General features: G+C 44.0%; 1 protein-coding gene across 1 annotated transcript in view; it reads left to right on the top strand.

The window, feature by feature from the left end:
- Positions 1-15,671, top strand: part of SLC45A1 (solute carrier family 45 member 1) — a 30,840-nt gene that overhangs the window by 1,311 nt on the left and 13,858 nt on the right. Inside the window, exons 2-4 of the mRNA XM_075327739.1 lie at positions 5,280-5,693; positions 9,984-10,076; positions 13,275-13,499. Of these exons, the coding sequence (XP_075183854.1) occupies positions 5,300-5,693; positions 9,984-10,076; positions 13,275-13,499 (712 nt within the window). The 5' untranslated portion in view covers positions 5,280-5,299. The remainder of the gene's footprint in view (positions 1-5,279; positions 5,694-9,983; positions 10,077-13,274; positions 13,500-15,671) is intronic.

Genomic DNA, 15,671 nt, shown 5'->3' on the forward strand with positions numbered 1-15,671 from the left:
ATATATAAATTGCATTAAAAAAGTCCTTATGGCACATTAATAGTATTGGTATGTTTTATTTTGGGATAGCTGTAATTTATATCAAAGCATCACATTTCATTCCAATGCTAAACTACTGCCCGCATCCTCCACCAAATTAAGAATCCCTAAAAAATGCTAAATATTTCATAGGGTTCTGATAATTGTTATAATTGATATATGGTAACAGGCATCCTAATACTGATCACTCATGGACCTGTGAGGCCTATGGTCCCATACTATAGCGAAGAGCTTGGCCGACCCCTCTGGGCTTTCTGCTGACTCAGCTTGTGGCTAATTGCAAGTCTATCTTCATATTGTGATCCCGCATCAGACACAGTATATCAGATTCAGCTTCCATTTGCAGTATTATCACTTAGCCTCCTGCCAATGTGTTGTCATCAGGGAAATACAAATTAATATAATTTGGTGTCAGATATAAGACCCAGGAATTGCTTAGTGCGGTAAAGTTTATGGTAGATTTGGTTGAGTGTTTAATGGCAGTATTCTTTATTACTCCGTGTTCTATGGTTTTTTAGTTGACTGGTAATAATGCGAAGATAAAGGCTGATTAGGACAATGACCATCTACCTGAGGCAGCCAGGGTATCAGCATTTGCTCTTATGTGGGGCCCATTATACTGTCCAAAGGGCTATGTGGGGCCTATTATTATGTATGGAGGGCTATGTGGGGCCTATTATTATGTATGGAGGGCTATGTGGGATCCATTATTCTGTATGGAGGGCTATGTGGGGCCTATTATTATGTATGGAGGGCTATGTGGGGTCCATTATTCTGTATGGAGGGCTATGTGGGGCCCATTATTCTGTATGGAGGGCTATGTGGGCCCCATTATTTTGTATGGAGGACTATGTGGGGCCCATTATTCTGTATGGAGGGCTATGTGGGGCCCATTATTCTGTATGGAGGGCTATGTGGGGCCTATTATTATGTATGGAGGGCTATGTGGGGTCCATTATTCTGTATGGAGGGATATGTGGGGCCCATTATTCTGTATGGAGGGCTATGTGGGCCCCATTATTTTGTATGGAGGACTATGTGGGGCCCATTATTCTGTATGGAGGGCTATGTGGGGTCCATTATTCTGTATGGAGGGCTATGTGGGGCCATTATTCTGTATGGAGGGCTATGTGGGCCCCATTATTCTGTATGGAGGGCTATGTGGGGCCATTATTCTGTATGGAGGGCTATTTGGGGCCATTATTCTGTATGGGGGACTATGTGGGGCCCATTATTCTGTATGGAGGGCTATGTGGGGCCCATTATTACGTATGGAGTGCTATGTGGGGCCCATTATTCTGTATGGAGGGCTTGTGGGGCCCATTATTCTGTATGGAGGACTATGTGGGGCCCATTATTCTGTATGGAGGGCTATGTGGGTCCCATTATTCTGTATGGAGGGCTATGTGGGGCCCATTATTCTGTATGGAGGGCTATGTGGGGCCCATTATTCTGTATGCAGGGCTATGTGAGGCCCAGTATTCTGTATGGAGGGCTATGTGGGGGCCATTATTCTGTATGGAGGGCTATGTGGGTCCCATTATTCTGTATGGAGGGCTATGTGGGTCCCATTATTCTGTATGGAGGGCTATGTGGGGCCCATTATTCTATATGGAGGACTATATGGGGCCCATCATTCTGTATGGAGGGCTATGTGAGGCCCATTATTCTGTATGGAGAGCTATGTGGGGCCATTATTCTGTATGGAGGTATATGTGGGGGCCATTATTCTGTATGGAGGGCTATGTGGGTCCCATTATTCTGTATGGAGGGCTATGTGGGGCCCATTATTCTATATGGAGGACTATATGGGGCCCATTATTCTGTATGGAGGGCTATGTGGGGCCCATTATTCTGTATGGAGGGCTATGTGGGGCCCATTATTCTGTAGGAGGACTATGTGGGGCCATTATTCTGTATGGAGGGCTATGTGTGCCCATTATTCTGTATGGAGGGCTATGTGGAGCCCAATATTCTGTATGGAGGGCTATGTGGGCCCCATTATTCTGTATGGACGGCTATGTGGGGCCATTATTATTTATGGAGGGCTATGTGGGCCCCATTATTCTGTATGGAGGGCTATGTGGGGCCATTATTCTGTAGGGAGGGCTATGTGGGGCCCATTATTCTGTATGGAGGGCTATGTGAGGCCCATTATTCTGTATGGAGGGCTATGTCGGGCCCACTATTCTGTATGGAGGGCTATGTGGGGCCCATTATTCTGTATGGAGTGCTATGTGGGACCTATTATTCTGTATGGAGGGCTATGTGGGGCCATTATTATGTATGGAGGGCTATGTGGGGCCATTATTATGTATGGAGGGCTATGTGGGGCCTACTATTCTGTATAGAGGGCTATGTGGGACCCATTATTCTGTATGGAGGGCTATGTGAGGCCCATTATTCTGTATGGAGGTCCATGTTGGGCCTATTATCCTGTATGGAGGGCTATGTGGGGCCTATTATTCTGTATGGAGGGCTACGTGGGGCACATTATACTGGATGAAGGGCTATGTGGGGCCTATTATTCTGTCTGGAGGGCTATATGGGGTCCATTATTCTGCATGAAGAGATATGTGAGGTCCATTATTCTGTATGGTGGACTATGTGGGGACCATTATTTTGTATGTAGGGCTATGTGAGGCCCATTATTCTGTATGGAGGGCTATGTGGGGCCCATTATTCTGTATGGAGGGCTACGTGGGGCACATTATACTGTATGAAGGGCTATGTGGGGCCTATTATTCTGTATGGAGGGCTATATGGGGTCCATTATTCTGCATGAAGAGATATGTGAGGTCTATTATTCTGTATGGTGGATTATGTGGGGACCATTATTTTGTATGTAGGGCTATGTGGGGCCCATTATTCTGTATGGTGGACTTTGTGGGGACCATTATTTTGTATGTAGGGCTATGTGGGGCCCATATGTTCTCTTTGTGACTGCGTGGATTTCTTCCGAGTTCTCTGATTTCCTCACGCACTCCACAGAAATACTGATAGGGAATTCAGAATGGGGACTGTGATGATAAGGTCTGTAAAGCGATGTAAAACGTGATAGTGCTAAATAAGCGAGTAAAATAAATAATAGATGAATATCTTTAAAGAGAAGACATTGCAAAACCCTTCTAAGTACTGTTGTCTAAATCTGGTTTGAAAACCCATGCCCTGTTTAAAGAATTATTCTTAAAATAGCAATATTCTTAGGATACATGATACTTTACTGATCACTGGGGGTACGACCAGTTGGATTTTGGAGCAGAGGTCAAGTGTCACAACCTAACTGCAGGATAGTGAGGGACAGGGTCTCATCCTGTCCTTTACATTAGGGGATCCTAGGCTATCCATAATCTCAGGATTACCCCTAATGGTGCAGATACCTGAGTCCCATGCCTGACTATTCTCCTGACCAGATCTAATCTGTTACCCCCTTAATGGATGAAAGGGGCAGGAGTATGATGGCAACACAGATTAAGACAGATGGGGCAAAACCAAAACTCAGACACACTGCAAACTCACAGGAATAAACAGTAAGAGATTAAGGAGAAAAGCAAAAGCAGAAAGGCAGCAACAAAAAGACAACACGGGTTAACACCACAACTGCTCACAGCAATAATGAGCAACAAAAGCAACCAGTAAGTCTGGATCACAACACCTCACCAGACCAGTATAGGTAAGCTCTAGCTGGCATTAATGGAATAGTCCAGCCAGCATATATAGGAGGGGAGAGAATGTGACTGGCATGTGATCAAAAAGATTTCCACAGCATGTGATCAAAGAGACTAACAAGCAGCCAAGCAGAGATTAACTGTTGCTAGCCTGCTTAAGGTGTACTTTGCACGTTGCAACATTGCTACTGCGATGTCGGGGTCAAATCGAAAGTGACGCACATCCAGCGCCAGTAATGACGTTGCAACGTGTAAAGCCTAGATGCACTGATAAACGATCGCAAAAGCGTTGTAAATCGGTGATCTGTGTAGTGTCGGTCATTTCCATAATTTCGCTGCAGCGACAGGTACGATGTTGTTCCTCGTTCCTGCGGCAGCACACATCGCTGTCTATGAAGCCGCAGAAGCGAGGAATATCTCCTTACCTGCGTTCTGCCTGCAATGAGGAAGGAAGGAGGTGGGCGGGATGTTTACGTCCCGCTCATCTCTGCTCCTCTGCTTCTATTGGCCGCCTGCCGTGTGACGTCGCTGTGACGCCGCACGCCCCGCCCCCTTAGGAAGGAGGCGGGTCGCTGGCCAGAACGACGTCGCAGGGCAGGTAAGTGCGTGTGAAGCTGACGTAGTGATAATGTTCACAAGATATCGCATCTGCGACGGGGGCGGGGACTATCACACTCGGCATCGCTACAATCGGCTAGTGATGTCGCAGCGTGCAAAGTACCCCTAAGTTTGTGGGTCGACGGCCATGTCTCCTTACACTGATCAGACATTAGAGAAGTTAGCAGGCAGAGTACCAGAATCTGTAGTTTTCACAGATGCTAATGCTCACAGCAATGAAGTACTACAAGCACTAGTAAGTATGGATCACAACACTTCACTAGACCAGTATAGGTAAACTATAGCTGGCATTAATGGAATAGTGAAGCCAGCATATATAGGAGGGGAGCAAATGTGAGTGGATCCCCCTTAGCATGTGATCAAAGGAGACTATGTCTGTGAGTCAACGCTCTAGTCTACCTGAGCTGATCACAAACATCAGGGAAGTTAGCAGGCAGAGTGCCAGAATCTGTAGCTTCCACAGATCCTGATGGCGCCATGACAGTTTGGCAATGGCTGAAAAAAATCTCCTTGTGATATTGAGCTTTTGCAACTAAAGACAAGGCTCCACAGATCCCACCAATTAGAAAGATAGCCCCTGTTCTATGCAAAGGGAACATTTTTCTATTTTGGAAATAACCCTTTAAGTCAGGATAAGGTGTTGACTTACAGGGTAACCTCTGAACGTGATTTTGAGTCATTTTTACCCATGGAGAATTGACCTAAATACGCCATACTTTGTAAGGAAAACAAGACGTTCCTAGAGGGAGGACAGATTGTGAATGTCTGCTAAGTGCCAAATGGTTCAGTTCTCTCAAGAACGGAATCGGACATGGAAATTCACATGACTGAATATTCATATCTTAAAATATAGTAACGATATATATTATGAGCAATGTTCAACAATGAAGATGTAAGGAGTGATTCCTAAGCCTCTTTTGGTGTTTTTTCCATAACCAAATTTTTCTTTTGCAGAAATAACAAGTCAGTCCAACATGTCTTCATCCATAACGTCGCCGCCAGATGACCCCATGCTTCCAAACATGGTTACTCAAGAATTCTGGAGGTCGCAGGTGTGTGGCTATTCTTCATCCGTAACGGGTCATATCAGCCATCGAGCCAACAATTTCAAAAGACATCCAAAGAGAAGAAAACTAGTCCGGCCTTCACCTCCTCCTCCCCCCAACACCCCATGTCCACTTGATTTGATTGATTTTGTGGACCTTCATCCTCGGAGATCTTTTATGGAACTCTTGTTTAATGGGTGCATATTATTCGGAATCGAGTTCTGTTATGCAATGGAAACAGCGTATGTCACACCGGTTCTACTTCAGATGGGTCTTCCAGATGAGTTCTATAGTATGGTGTGGTTTATCAGCCCCATCTTGGGTAATAATGCATTTTATATGACGTTTTGGTAGAATTCGGGGCATGTGTATACTGTAAAATCTATCACTTTGCGGCCTATACTAATTCCAATTCAATTCAGTCTAATAATTTACTATGAAAGCGTTGAGCGGCCTTTATTTCCTGGTAAATGGTAAGAAATGCAGTATAATACACTATATGGACAAAAATATTGAGACATGATTTCCCATTCGAAATCTATAGGCATTCATATGCAGTTGGTCTCCAACTTTGAGCCATAAGAGCTTCCCCTCTTCTAGGAAATTTTTATACAAGATTTTGGAGGTGTCAGTGGGAATTTTATCCATTCATCAGAAGAGGTCAGACACTGAGGTTTGGGAGAGGCCGGGCTCCCAATCTCCATTGTCGTTTAATTCAAAGTTGTTGGATGAGGTTGAAGTCCTGGATCTTCCTTACTAAACCCCCCCAACTATGCCTTTATGGACCGTTGGCACTGGGCACAGTCATGGGGAACAGAAGGGTCTTCCCCAAACTGTTATACCAAACATGGCAGCTGCAATTCTCCAAAATTTCTTGTATGCTAAAGTATTAAGATTCCCCTCACTTTGGCTAAGGAGCTGAGACCGAGCCCTGAACAACATCCCCATAGCATTATCCCTCCTCCACCAAACTGTTCAGCTGTAATGTTTTCCTGGCAGTCACCAAACCCAGAATCGTCCACCAGACGCCAGATAGACATGTGTGATCTATCACTGCACAGAGCACATTTCCTTCAGAGTCCAGTGATAGCGGCTTTATACTGCTTCATCTAAGGCTCGGCATGGTGCTTAGCGATGTATGGCTCGGCATTGTGCTTGGTGATGTACGGCTCGGCATTGTGCTTGGTGATGTACGGCTCGGCATTGTGCTTGGTGATGTACGGCTCGGCATTGTGCTTAGTGATGTACGGCTCGGCATTGTGCTTGGTGATGTACGGCTCGGCATTGTGCTTGGTGATGTATGGCTCGGCATTGTGCTTGGTGATGTACGGCTCAGCATTGTGCTTAGTGATGTACGGCTCGGCATTGTGCTTGGTGATGTACATCTCGGCATTGTGCTTGGTGATGTATGGCTCGGCATTGTGCTTGGTGATGTACGGCTCGGCATTGTGCTTGGTGATGTACGGCTCGGCATTGTGCTTGGTGATGTACATCTCGGCATTGTGCTTGGTGATGTATGGCTCGGCATTGTGCTTGGTGATGTACGGCTCGGCATTGTGCTTGGTGATATACTGCTCGGCATTGTGCTTGGTGATGTACGGCTCGGCATTGTGCTTGGTGATTTATGGCTCGGCATTGTGCTTGGTGATGTACGGCTCGGCATTGTGCTTGGTGATGTACGGCTCGGCATTGTGCTTGGTGATGTACGGCTCGGCATTGTGCTTAATGATGTACGGCTCGGCATTTTGCTTGGTGACGTACGGCTCGGCATTGTGCTTGGTGATGTACGGCTCGGCATTGTGCTTGGTGATGTACGGCTTGGCATTGTGCTTGGTGCTGTACGGCTTGGCATTGTGCTTAGTGATGTACGGCTCGGCATTGTACTTGGTGATGTATGGCTCGGCATTGTGCTTAGTGATGTACGGCTCGGCATTGTGCTTGGAGATGTATGGATCGGCATTGTGCTTGGTGATGTATGGCTCGGCATTGTGCTTAGTGATGTACGGCTCAGCATTGTGCTTGGAGATGTATGGATCGGCATTGTGCTTGGTGATGTACGGCTCGGCATTGTGCTTGGTGATGTACGGCTCGGCATTGTGCTTGGTGATGTACGGCTCGGCATTGTGCTTGGTGATGTACGGCTCGGCATTGTGCTTGGTGATGTACGACTCGGCATTGTGCTTGGTGATGTACGGCTCGGCATTGTGCTTGGTGATGTACGGCTCGGCATTGTGCTTGGTGATGTACGGCTCGGCATTGTGCTTGGTGATGTACGGTTCGGCATTGTGCTTGGTGATGTACGACTTGCAATGTGCTTGGAGATGTACGGCTGCAGCTGCTCAGCCATAAAGCTTCCGGGGGCGCAGTCTTTGTGTTGATGTTATCAAAGGAGGTCTGGCTCTACAGTTATGGAGTTGGAAGGGCATTAGAAAAACATTCCTCCTCATTTGTTAGCAAAAGCAGACAGCATAGCAATGGGCTGGATTTTCATAACCTGTGGTAATGGAACTGAATCAAAATCTGAATTGATTGATCAAAGGGGTTGTCCACTACTAAGACAACCCCTTCTGATTGCACAGATTTCCTCCTGGTAAAATAAAAAGGCCTACACTCATCTCCGCGGCCGGCGCGGTTCCAGCGGTGTCGTGGTTCAAGTTTTGGAGGCTCATGCGACATTGTGACATCACGTGAGCCCCACGTCCAATCACTGTAGGCCTCTGTCTCCGCGCCTTCGGACACAGGAGCAACAGGAAGAGGGCAACAGTCGCAGCGCTCACTTCCTGTTAACTCATTTGTCCAAAGGTGGGAAGACAGAGCCCAGCACTAATTGAACGTGGGGTTCATGTGATGCCACAACTTCTCGTGAACCCTGGGAACATGAGCCCCAGCACCACTGGAACCGCGATGGCCGCGGAGATGAGTGTAGGCTTTTATATTTTACCTGGGGGAAATATATGGAATCAGAAGGGGTTGTCTTAGTAGTGGACAACCCCTTTGATCAATAAATTCAGATTTTGATTCAGTTCCATTACCACAGGTCATTACCACTACTAGGACAACCCCTTTAAAATCTGCAGCCCAATACTATTATCCATATAGTGTATCTATCAACTAACATTACTACTATAGGATGTTAATAATTTGCAATTCGTACATGGGAATTTCACATATAACCTACTGTCTTACTTTAATAATGACACTAATGATTTACTAAACTTTTACTGTGTTAATTTAACAATAACTCTATGCACTTAACCGTTATATTTGGCGCTGTACATTTGGCACAAATCTTCTGTGCCCTATGTACCACAGAATTATCATATAGAGATGGTATAATTTTTTGCATAGCAATGCACCGATTTGTTTTTCCAAGTTTTTGTGCACATGCTGCAGATTTGGTGCAGAAATTTTATGAATTAATCTGTACCTGTATCTGTAATTAAACCTCCTGGCAGAAAAATGCACCATAAAAGATATGCATTTTCTTGCGGTTTTTGGTGCATTTTTGTGCCATGTGTTTTTATTAACATGCTACGGTTTATTTTTTGCACCAAATCTGCAATCTCATTGACATTGCCGGTATAGTTGGCGTGAACAGAGACATGCAGATCTTGGTTACAAACTGCATCAAAACTGCACCAAAAAAGCACATAAGAAATGCACTGTGCGCACACAGCCTTACCTTTCCTCTTGCTTCAATATATCCCAATATGACCAGCTTTAAAAAAAAACCATAATACTTTGTCACAAGATGTTTATGCATATACTGTTTGTGTGTCTGTGTGGCCACTCAGTAGTTGTAATGTGAAATGTAACCTGTTTAAAGTTTGCTGGCATGTCACGATGTTATATGGAATTTATTTTCTAAGGGATTTCAGTCCTTAAAGAGGACCAACCACCAGGATTTTCCTATATAAACTAAAGCCAGTGCTATTCTGGCGCTATCATGCTGATTCTATACATACCTTTAGTTGTGAGATTGGATGTATAGTTTCTGAAATATAGGCAAGTAAAGTTTGCGAAATGCACCATTATTTGATTGATAGGTGCAACGGAATATCTAATAGGTGGGTCGGGTTTTGCTAGTTATTCCTGCCCGTGTCTGCCTGCCTGTCCTTAATCCCCCTGTGCTTCCTCCCGCCTCCCCCCCCCCCCTGTAATACCAGAAACAGAGGGAGGAAGGACAGGCAGCAGACAGGGGCAGGAATAACTAGCAAAACCCAACCCACCTATTAGATATTCAGTTGCACCTATCAATCAAATAATGGTGCATTACAAAAACTTTACTTGCCTGTATTTCAGAAAGTATACATCCGATCTCACAACTAAAGGTATGTATAGAATCAGCATGATAGTGCCAGCACAGCACTGGCTTTACTTTATATAGGAAAATCCTGGTGGTTGCTTCTCTTTAAGTATATCTGTCTTGTATCATTCCTACCTGATTTGGGACCCCTGGCTCTATTTGATACTGTGTTGTGCCTAGCCCTGTAGATCAGAAAACACAGTGCTGGTTACCAATGAAAACAGTTCAGTAAAACATATGTCATAAGGAAACTTTATATTTCTCTCCAAAGTTTTTAATTTGTAAAATGTTTTTTTTCCCCTTAAGGGTTTCTGCTTCAGCCATTGCTGGGAGCATGGAGTGACACCTGTTCTTCCAGATTTGGCAGGAGGCGGCCATTTATACTTGTCCTTGCAATAGGTATGTGTTGAACCCAACTGATACTTAAAGGGAACCTATCACCAGGTCATAGGTTGGCAGTTTTTGGTGTTATTTTATACCTGCTAATCCCCTGAGCATACTCTTTTTGTGTTTTTAAATTCTGCTGTACGGTTCCAGTGATATGGGCCTTTTAATTTCGGAATAATTATTATGGTCACCACTAGGTGGGTGTGGCTCACAGGATTCTCTAGGCGTGTCTTTTTTTAGACACGCATCTTGTAAATAACTAAAAGGAGCAGTAAGTAAAAAGGCCCAGATCTCTGGAACCATGTGGTGGATTAAAAAAAAAACGAAACACACCATTCTTATGGGAGCATCGGAAAAAATGTAAGAACATCTATCTGGCCTTTTATATTAAATCTCAAGGGTGGCCATACAAGTTAAATTATTGTCGAAAGAACTTGATTTTGTGACAACCAGGGGACAATCTCTTGTGTATGGAGGTGTCCCAACTTTCCAGCTAACATGTTCTGACTTTCCGCCAACAGCAGATATCAGGGGAAGAGGGATAGGGCTGTTGTTTTTCCACATGCGCCATCTTCTTGTTGTCGGTATTACTCCCTCTCCCCATTCAGAACATGTGCACTCTCATTCAGCAGATCAGCTTTTCCCCAGGTCAGTTTCTCAAGGAATTTCATTCAGGAAAAAAGTGACTATTTTGCTGATGAGGCATGCCCAATAATCAAGAGAAGGTCTCCTGTAGGCTTATTATTGGAAATAGAGCTTGTAATTAAGTATGAGCGAACCCGAACGATAAAGTTCAGGATTTCTAACGGACACCAGGTGTCCAGGGCTCGAACATGGACCTTTTAGACTGTGTTGGAGTTCAGGTACTGTTGGTATACTAATAAAGTTTGTTGAAAGGCTGCAGCACAGCCAATCAACAAGCTTTACTCAATGGGGAAGATACCTGTACACTGCTGTGAACGATAAAGAAAGAAAATGAAGTGGGCTCCCACTTATTTTTAATAACCAGCGCTGGCAAAACGAACAGCTGGGGGCGGCAACCCTCAGCTGTCAGCTTTACCTTAGCAGGTTATCAAAAATCGAGGGGACCCCACTCCATTTTTTTTAATTATTTATTTCAGTAATTTTAAAAAATTGAGTGGGGTCCCCCCTATTTTTGATAACCAGCCAAGATAAAGAAGGCAGCTGGGTGCTGGTATTATCAGGGTGGGAGGTCCCATAGTTAATTTGGCCCTTCCCAACCTAAAAATAGCAGCCCACATCCGCCCCAGAAGTGATGCATCCATTAGATGCGCCAATTCTGGCACTTTAATCAACTGTTCCCAATGGCCCTTGTGCAGTGGCAATCGGGGAATAAATTTAGGGGTTGATTTCAACTGTAAATTGACAGCTGGCATCAAGCCCAGGGGTTATTAATGGAGAGGCATCGATCAGACACCTTCATGACTAACCCGGCAAGTGTAGATTTAAAAACACAAAAACACACAGGGAAAAATAGTTCATTTGAATTAAGATTCCCACACACTCCTTTGCTCACCAATTTATTAATTAAAAATAAATTCTCAAAGTTGGTGTCCCACAACGCCCATTAATTCCTATGGAGCTTCGTTCTGAGAATGTTCTCAGAACGAGGCTCCATAGGTCACTGCCAGTCAGTGGAAAAACGTAAATATATACAGTTAAAAAAATGCGTAACCCCTAAGATTTACCTCCTAAATGGGGTTGTTTGTCTTTGTCAACATTTTTCTTACTTACATGTATGTATTTGATATCAAAGATCATTTTTGCAATTGGGTTTCTCTAAAAATGTTGCACTCTTTGCTTCCAGCACCATCTACTGTTGGCTCTAGAATGAGTTAACTGAGAGTCTGTCAGTAGCTTGTTTTCACAGTCAAATGGCAGCATATGAAACTGTTCTGAGCAGATTTATGACCACAAACCACATAAAAGTTGAATGTGCAGGGAAACAAAGGACCCGGACTTTTTCAGCAACCTTCAATTTCAGGTTTTGGGTTTTGTTTTGGGTTTTTTTCAAACATGCATTTTAGTATTGTAAAAAAATTATGGCCTCAGAAGTGAACATAACCCTTTAATCCTTCTGGAGCTACTAGAAAAGTACATGTAAAATATTTCATTCCCAAAATCACAATCATTGTGATACCTCACTTTGTCATGCACAACATTCATCTCGTGAAGTCTTATAATACTCACTGGAGATCAGTGACAAGTTCTGTCTTCTTCTGGGAAATAGTGGTCATATTGGTGGCCACCAAGTTTTTTTTGCGTGGAAAATGATAAATGTGTCCCCATGTATTTGTTACACAGAGTTTTGCTAAAAACTCACTGAGTGGTTGCGGTGGCATCAGACACTGTTCACACTACAGATTCTGACTGTCCACATTATGGTTTCTCTGCTGTTTCTTAGTTACACAGGCAGTCTCGGGCATCGACCAGCTGTGTGCTTAATAATGGTCAGGCTAGCAAGAGTTAATCTCTGATAGCCTGCTGGTTACCTCTAGGATCACATGTTTCTGGGAACCTATCCCATTTACTCCCTGCCTTTTTAAGATGGTGAAATCTGTCTTCCCATGCCAACTATAGTTTATTGCTGTGTTGGTCTGTGTGCTGTTGTGTCCCAGTTCTGCTAGTGATTATATTGCATGGTGTTTGGAGTTGCTGTGGATTTCTCTCTTGTTGTTTCCTCCCTGCTTTTATTTTTCTCCTTACCTCTTATTGTCTTTTACTTTTGTGTGGGCGTGCTGTGAGATAAAGCTTTGGTTTCCCCTGTTTTTTCTATCTCTGTTGGATTTATCACACTCCTGTCCTCTGTCCTTGCCCTCCCCTGGAGTAAAGAGGAAGGGGTTTATAAGATCAGAGCTGGTCAGGAGCAGGGTCAGGAAGGCGGCTCAGACATACTCACCTTCAGAGGTAACTCTGAGATAAGTTTTCGCTAGGGCCCTCCTTAGTCTGAAGGCCAGTCTAGGAGCCCCCTTTCCCTGCTCTCCCCTATCATCATGACAATATTTAGGCAGATTTACTCTTGAATTTCAAAAATATATGAGAGATACAATAGCTGTCATATTAGTTGTCCTCCAACTCCTCAGATCCTGATAACTGGGTAGTTACTGGTGTCCTTTTCTTCATTCTATGATCTTAGAGATTTTTTGTTCCATGGTTTGGCCGATGACATGATGTTTCCTTCGTTCACAGGAGCCTTATTTGGCCTAACACTTCTACTCAATGGTAGAGACATAGGATTGTCTGTCGCCGACACAAGCAACGATCATAAATGGGGCCTCATTCTGACCATCTGCGGAGTCGTCCTCATGGATTTCAGTGCCGACTCTGCCGATAATCCCAGCCATGCCTATATGATGGATGTGTGCAGCCCGGAGGATCAAGACAGGGGACTGAACATTCATGCGCTGCTGGGAGGTAATTATCAACCATGTGCCTAAGGAGGTTCTGTCACTCCCACTGTCTGTTTAAAAGGTGTCGTCCAGTAAAAAAAGGGATACTCAAGGTGGAGATCAGTTACACAGAGTTACTCTGTCTGGACAGAACAGAGGCAGCACATTGATTTAAAGGGAAACTGTCATCAGGTTTTTGCTATCTAATCTGAGAGCAGCATAATGTAGGGGCAGAGATCCTGATTCCAGTGATGTGTCACTTACTGGACTGCTTGTAGTAGTTTTGATAAAAGTACAATTTTATCAACAGATTACCACTACAGAACTAGTAAACCTGCTGCCAGGTAGTCCTCCATATTCATGAGCTCTGTATAACCCCGCCCCCACCACTGATTGGTAGATTTCTGCGTGTACTGAAAGCTACTAATCAGTGGTGTGGGTGGGGTTATACAGAGCGCTCAGCATTCAGAGAACTGATAGATCTGCAGCAGGTAAAAATTTTATCAAAACGGAAGCAAGCGGCCCAGTAAGTGACATGTCAATAGAATCAGGATCTGTATCCCCACAGCATGATGCTCTTAGATAACCTGGTAAAAGATTCCCTTTAAAGACGACCAACCTCCAGGATTTTCCTATAAAAACTAAAGGCAGTGCTATACTGGCGCTATCATGGTGATTCTATACATACCTTTAGTTGTGAGATCAGATGTATAGTTTCTGAAATACAGGCAAGTAAAGTTTATGAAATGCACTGTTATTTGATGAGAGGTGCAACAGAATATCTAATAGGTGGGTTGGGTTTTGCTAGTTATTCCTGTCTGTTACCTGTCCTTCCTCCCCTTGTCTCTGTTATTACAGGGGGAGTAAGGAGGGAGGAAGGACAGGGGGAGGAAGGATAGGCAGGCAGGGGCAGGAATAACTAACAAAATCTGACCCACCTATTAGATATTCTGTTGCACCTCTCATCAAGTAACAGTGCATTTCACAAACTTTACTTGCCTGTATTTCAGAAACTATACATCCGATCTCACAACTAAAGGTATGTATAGAATCAGCGTGATAGCACCAGTATAGCACTGGCTTTAGTTTATATACAAAAATCCTGGTGGTTGGTCCTCTTTAAATAGACAATTATTTTTGATGTTCCTTTCTTTTTCCTCCTTTATATTGATGACTAAGTTGACAACATTCTGTTACTTCTCCCCTTGTAAATTGGCTGTGTCCCCATACTGTAACAAGATCGTAAAGCTGCATCCTCTATAATTGTGATTATATTTTATCGAAAGAATTAGCAATTAGTCATCAATCTTTGAAAAATGTCAGCCAAATCATTAGACTGTAATTGGGATGTAGTGAGTCGCTGGCAGGACTTGCTGTCATATTCTTCCTATGATTATTCCAGGAATTATAAATGCAACGTTGCTTGCTGATGATAATCATTAAAAATGTATTCTCTTTGCTATTGAGATTCTATTTTTATCTGTTCTCCCACAATTACATGCACAGTATTAACCAACTCGCCTATTTGTGCGAGGTCTCATACCTCTGTTCATCCAGATCTGCCTTCTTCAGGAACAGTATATCATATCTACAGCAGACTTGTGAACAGCCCCGATTGTTGTGGATCAGTATTAATAACCGAACCCCAGGGGTGTCATGTATGCAAATGTTCACCAATAGTTGAGTTTTGGGAGTTCCTCGTAGGTGTTCCCAGGGTTGTGTGTAGATAGGTGTAACTTTTTTTTAATTTGTTTAGGCAGGGTCATGGAAAATGTATAAGATATTACTGATATGTACTTCAATATTTACATTCCAGTATCAGTATAGGGCAGGAATTATTATCTGTGGCTCGGTACCCTGATCAAAATGTAGAGAACCAATTGTTAAAAATCTGAATCCCACCTGGGGCTCCATGACAACATTGAGATGGCGGTATTACACGGTGACATCAGATCTAATAATTTCCTATGGTGTCGTATTGCAACCCCGCTACCTATTGACACGCCAAGATGAGGGAACGCCCGGCGTGCGGCGCAACACACAGGGGGAAAACCAGGGAAAATTTAGAGGAAAGGCCATGGTGATAGAGAGAGAGGTTACCACCTCGCACTCACCTATGACTGATGTCTGAGCTTACTAATGTTCCTAGACGGGTCCTTCCTCCATGCAGAGGGAAAGCCAGGGAAGGTCCTGACGA

Source organism: Anomaloglossus baeobatrachus, chromosome 11, assembly GCF_048569485.1.
Source record: "Anomaloglossus baeobatrachus isolate aAnoBae1 chromosome 11, aAnoBae1.hap1, whole genome shotgun sequence".
Lineage (NCBI taxonomy): Eukaryota > Metazoa > Chordata > Amphibia > Anura > Aromobatidae > Anomaloglossus > Anomaloglossus baeobatrachus.